Below are 6117 nucleotides of genomic sequence, written 5' to 3'. Positions count from 1 at the left end.
CCTTAATTTACACAGGCAACTTTTTTTTCTTTTTTCTTTGGGGGGGGGGTGAAAACAACAATATTAAACACAAAATATATATTTCAAAAATAATAAACCATTTTATTTGGTCTTCACAATTACCATTAATTTACACAGGCAACTTTTTTTTCTTTTTTCTTGGCGGGGGGTGAAAACAACAATATTAAACACAAAATATATATTTCAAAAATAATAAACCATTTTATTTGGTCTTCACAATTACCATTAATTTACACAGGCAACTTTTTTTTCTTTTTTCTTTGGGGGGGGGTTGAAAACAACAATATTAAACACAAAATATATATTTCAAAAATAATAAACCATTGTATTTGGTCTTCACAATTACCCTTAATTTACACAGGCAACTTTTTTTTCTTTTTTTTGGGGGAGGGGGATTGAAAACAACAATATTAAACACAAAATATATATTTCAAAAATAAATAAACCATCTTATTTGGTCTTCACAATTACCCTTAATTTACACAGGCAACTTTTTTTCTTTTTTCTTTGGGGGGGGGTGAAAACAACAATATTAAACACAAAATATATATTTCAAAAATAATAAACCATTTTATTTGGTCTTCACAATTACCCTTAATTTACACAGGCAACTTTTTTTTCCTTTTTTTTGGGGGGGGGGATTGAAAACAGCAATATTAAACACAAAATATATATTTCAAAAATAATTAAACCATTTTATTTGGTCTTCGCAATTACCCTTAATTTACACAGGCAAATTTTTTCCTTTTTATGGGGGGGGGATTGAAAACAACAATATTAAACACAAAATATATATTTCAAAAATAAATAAACCATTTTATTTGGTCTTCACAATTACCCTTAATTTACACAGGCAACTTTTTTTTCCTTTTTTTTGGGGGGGGGATTGAAAACAACAATATTAAACAAAAAATATATATTTCAAAAATAAATAAACCATTTTATTTGGTCTTCACAATTACCCTTAATTTACACAGGCAACTTTTTTTCTTTTTTCTTTGGGGGGGGGGGGGTTGAAAACAACAATATTAAACACAAAATATATATTTCAAAAATAATAAACCATTTTATTCGGTCTTCACAATTACCATTAATTTACACAGGCAACTTTTTTTTTCCTTTTTTTTTTGGGGGGGGGGTTGAAAACAACAATATTAAACACAAAATAAATATTTAAAAAATAAATAAACCATTTTATTTGGTCTTCACAATTACCATTAATTTACACAGGCAACTTTTTTTTCCTTTTTTTTTTGGGGGGGGATAGAAAACAACAATATTAAACACAAAATATATATTTCAAAAATAATAAACCATTTTATTTGGTCTTCACAATTACCCTTAATTTACACAGGCAACTTTTTTTTTCCTTTTTTTTGGGGGGGGGATTGAAAACAACAATATTAAACACAAAATATATATTTCAAAAATAAATAAACCATTTTATTTGGTCTTCGCAATTACCCTTAATTTACACAGGCAACTTTTTTCCTTTTTTTTGGGGGGGGATTGAAAACAACAATATTAAACACAAAATATATATTTACACAAAATAAAAAAAAAATTTTATTTGGTCTTCACAATTACCCTTAATTTACACAGGCAATTTTTTTTTCCTTTTTTTTGGGAGGGGGATTGAAAACAACAATATTAAACACAAAATATATATTTCAAAAATAATAAACCATTTTATTTGGTCTTCAAAATTACCCTTAATTTACACAGGCAACTTTTTTTTCCTTTTTTTGGGGGGGGGATTGAAAACAACAATATTAAACACAAAATATATATTTCAAAAATAAATAAACCATTTTATTTGGTCTTCACAATTACCCTTAATTTACACAGGCAACTTTTTTTTCCTTTTTTTGGGGGGGGGGATTGAAAACAACAATATTAAACACAAAATATATATTTCAAAAATAAATAAACCATTTTATTTGGTCTTCACAATTACCCTTAATCTACACGGGCAACTTTTTTTTCTTTTTTTTTTTGGGGGGGGGGGATTGAAAACAACAATATTAAACACAAAATATATATTTCAAAAATAATAAATCATTTTATTTGGTCTTCACAATTACCCTTAATTTACACGGGCAATTTTTTTTCATTTTTTTTTGGGGGGGGGGATTGAAAACAACAATATTAAACACAAAATATATATTTCAAAAATAATAAACCATTTTATTTGGTCTTCACAATTACCCTTAATTTACACCGGCAACTTTTTTTTTCTTTTTTTTGGGGGGGGATTGAAAACAACAATATTAAACACAAAATATATATTTCAAAAATAATAAACCATTTTATTTGGTCTTCACAATTACCCTTAATTTACACAGGAAACTTTTTTCTTCTTTTTTTGGGGGGGGGGATTTAAAACAACAATATTAAACACAAAATAAATATTAAAAAAATTATAACCCATTTTATTTGGTCTTCACAATTACCCTTAATTTACACAGGCAACTTTTTTTTTCTTTTTTTTGGGGGGGGGATTGAAAGAAACAATATTAAACACAAAATATATATTTCAAAAATAATAAACCATTTTATTTGGTCTTCACAATTACCCTTAATTTACACAGGCAACTTTTTTTTTCTTTTTTTGGGGGGGGGATTGAAAACAACAATATTAAACACAAAATATATATTTCAAAAATAATAAACCATTTTATTTGGTCTTCACAATTACCCTTAATTTACACAGGCAACTTTTTTTTCTTTTTTTTTTGGGTGGGGGATTGAAAACAACAATATTAAACACAAAATATATATTTCAAAAATAAATAAACCATTTTATTTGGTCTTCACAATTACCCTTAATTTACACAGGCAACTTTTTTTTCTTTTTTCTTTGGGGGGGGGGTGAAAACAACAATATTAAACACAAAATATATATTTCAAAAATAATAAACCATTTTATTTGGTCTTCACAATTACCATTAATTTACACAGGCAACTTTTTTTTCTTTTTTCTTGGCGGGGGGTGAAAACAACAATATTAAACACAAAATATATATTTCAAAAATAATAAACCATTTTATTTGATCTTCACAATTACCATTAATTTACACAGGCAACTTTTTTTTCTTTTTTCTTTGGGGGGGGGGTTGAAAACAACAATATTAAACACAAAATATATATTTCAAAAATAATAAACCATTGTATTTGGTCTTCACAATTACCCTTAATTTACACAGGCAACTTTTTTTTCTTTTTTTTGGGGGAGGGGGATTGAAAACAACAATATTAAACACAAAATATATATTTCAAAAATAAATAAACCATCTTATTTGGTCTTCACAATTACCCTTTATTTACACAGGCAACTTTTTTTCTTTTTTCTTTGGGGGGGGTGAAAACAACAATATTAAACACAAAATATATATTTCAAAAATAATAAACCATTTTATTTGGTCTTCACAATTACCCTTAATTTACACAGGCAACTTTTTTTTCCTTTTTTTTTGGGGGGGGGGTTAGAAAACAACAATATTAAACACAAAATATATATTTCAAAAATAATAAACCATTTTATTTGGTCTTCACAATTACCATTAATTTACACAGGCAACTTTTTTTTCTTTTTTCTTTGGGGGGGGATTGAAAACAACAATATTAAACACAAAATATATATTTAAAAAATAATAAACCATTTTATTTGGTCTTCACAATTACCTTTAATTTACACAGGCAACTTTTTTTTCTTTTTGTTTGGGGGGGGGGATTGAAAACAACAATATTAAACACAAAATATATTTTTCAGAAATAAATAAACCATTTTATTTGGTCTTCACAATTACCCTTAATTTACACAGGCAACTTTTTTTTCTTTTTTTTGGGGGGGGATTGAAAACAACAATATTAAACACAAAATATATATTTCAAAAATAATAAACCATTTTATTTGGTCTTCACAATTACCCTTAATTTACACAGGCAACTTTTTTTTTCTTTTTTTTGGGAGGGGGGGATTGAAAACAACAATATTAAACACAAAATATATATTTCAAAAATAATAAACCATTTTATTTTGTCTTCACAATTACCCCCAAAACAAAAATACGAGCATTTTTTTTTTTAAATTGAAAAGAACAACATTACACACAAAATATGTTTTTCAATAATTAATTTAATGAGCCATTTTATCTAATTACCCGAATACATACATGCGAGCATTTTTTTTTAAATTGAAAAGAACAACATTACACACAAAATATGTTTTTCAATAATAATAATTTATTTAATGAACCATTTTATCTAATTACCCCAATACACACATGAAAGTATTTTTTTTCTTTTTCAAACTGAAAAAGAATAACATTAAACACAAAACATGTTTTCAAAAATAATAACTAATTTAGTTAACCATTTTATTTGGTTTTCACAATTACCCCTAATGCACACAATGCGAGCATTTTTTTTTTAAGTTAAAAATAACAATATTAAATACAATATATGTTGTTCAAAAATAATAATCAAATGAATAAACTATTTAATTGTGTTTTCACAATTACTGCTAATGGGATGGGTGTACTTGGTGTAGGGATATTAGTTTCTTTCACATCAGATTGGAACTCACTAAGAAGAAGACGTAGATCCCCACGTTGAGTAATTCTAAGTATGTTCCTTTGCTTGGAAAGAAGCAAGGCAACTGCACTGAAGCCCCGTTCTACCAAATATGATGTTGGAAAAGCAATAAAATATATCTTCACCTTGTTCCATAATAGTGGATAGAAGTCAGAGATTTTTTTTTTTTGTAGCGAAAAATCTTGATATGATTTCTTGACCTTCGGACTTAGCTCAATGTCATTTTGGATTGAAATTAATTCTTCCTCTGCCTCTCCTGTTTCCTCATTGCTGACATCTAAGAATGGATTGATTACCCAGTCTGGTATTTTTAGCAATAAAAGATCCTGAAATCTTTCCGACATGTCTCTTTGCAACTCTTCTAAGTGAGCACAATACACTTGAAGGTCATCATCTGATATGCTCTTTACCCAATTCACAGAGGCTTGGAAACTGGTAGAGTTCATGACGGGCTAAGTTTCGTTTGAATAACTTACACTTAGACAGGAAGTTGGAGATAGCAGATTTGACTTTGATAAGGTTGACATCATTTCCTTGCAAATTAACTTCATTGAATTTTGTGAATATATCTCACAAATAAGCAATTTTTTTATGTTTTTTTAGATCATCACAGAGCCCAGTATTAGAGTCTTGGAAAAATTCTACAACTGTATCAAACAAAGAATAGAAACGTTTCAGGCAGTTTCCCTTTGAAACTTCTGTGTGTAGCAATAAACGTTCAAACTCTTCATCATTATCAATGCAAAGCTGTCGAAACAGTCTGGAATTGAGAGAATGTGGCTTAATCTTATTTACTGCTGTGATAACAGTATCCATTGATTTGTAAAGTCGACCACTTAGGTTGTTTGCTACCAGATGCTGCCTGTGGATTACACAGTGCACTGTAAGTACACCAGATACGGCTTTTTTCAAGAAACTGATGAAGCCACTATGACGACCTATCATGGATGGAGCTCCATCTGTTGCACATGCAAGAAAGTGGGATATTTTTCTCTTTGAAAAAAATCTCAACAAAATTAAATACTGACTCTCCTTTAGTGTCTGATTTAAGTTGTCTTGCAAATAACAGTTCTTGAACCAACTTTTCATCTTTGACAAAACGAACATAAGCGAGAAGCAAAGATTCATTTCCTGGTAGAGTGGACTCATCTATCTGCAAGAATGTTGCACAATGTTTCTTCAATGTATTCAGCCATTTCATCTACTCCTCTTTGAAACCGAGTTATCACTGAGAGGTATAGCTTTCATAATTTGATCAGGTGACTTATGTACAACTGTGTGCAGAACCTCTCTTACTGCTGGCAGAATGAGTTCCTCTCCAATCGCATGAGGCTTACCAGATCTAGCAATCAGCAAAGATATGTTGTATGAAGCACGCAAACTGTCAGTGGATTGTTGTGAAGTGCTAGCAAACATATTTCCAATAGTTTTTCGTTTCTGGAAATTTTCTCGAAGTGACTGAAAATATGCTATATTTTTGCCTACTTTATCAGAGTGTAT

The 6117-nt window shown here is 28.9% G+C and overlaps 1 protein-coding gene and 1 pseudogene across 1 annotated transcript; both read right to left on the bottom strand.

Annotated features, from left to right (window-relative positions):
* Positions 1 to 4255: 4255 nt before the first annotated feature.
* The window catches only part of LOC145269146 (protein FAM200C-like), a 2036-nt pseudogene continuing 174 nt past the window's right edge, over positions 4256 to 6117 (bottom strand).
* LOC145269147 (protein FAM200A-like) lies at positions 4506 to 5063 on the bottom strand. The gene has a single exon (XM_080124754.1). It carries the CDS (start codon positions 5061 to 5063, stop codon positions 4506 to 4508), a length of 558 nt encoding a protein of 185 aa, XP_079980880.1.

Source organism: Euprymna scolopes, chromosome 45, assembly GCF_053919585.1.
Source record: "Euprymna scolopes isolate OS-2025 chromosome 45, ASM5391958v1, whole genome shotgun sequence".
Taxonomy (NCBI): domain Eukaryota; kingdom Metazoa; phylum Mollusca; class Cephalopoda; order Sepiida; family Sepiolidae; genus Euprymna; species Euprymna scolopes.
The sequence above is the reverse complement of the archived record's forward strand: the minus strand, read 5'-3'. Positions and strand labels throughout refer to the sequence as shown.

Excerpts from the sequence above, each read along its gene's own strand:
- LOC145269147 (XM_080124754.1), bottom strand. The coding sequence starts at position 5,063 with ATGAACTCTACCAGTTTCCAAGCCTCTGTGAATTGGGTAAAGAGCATA.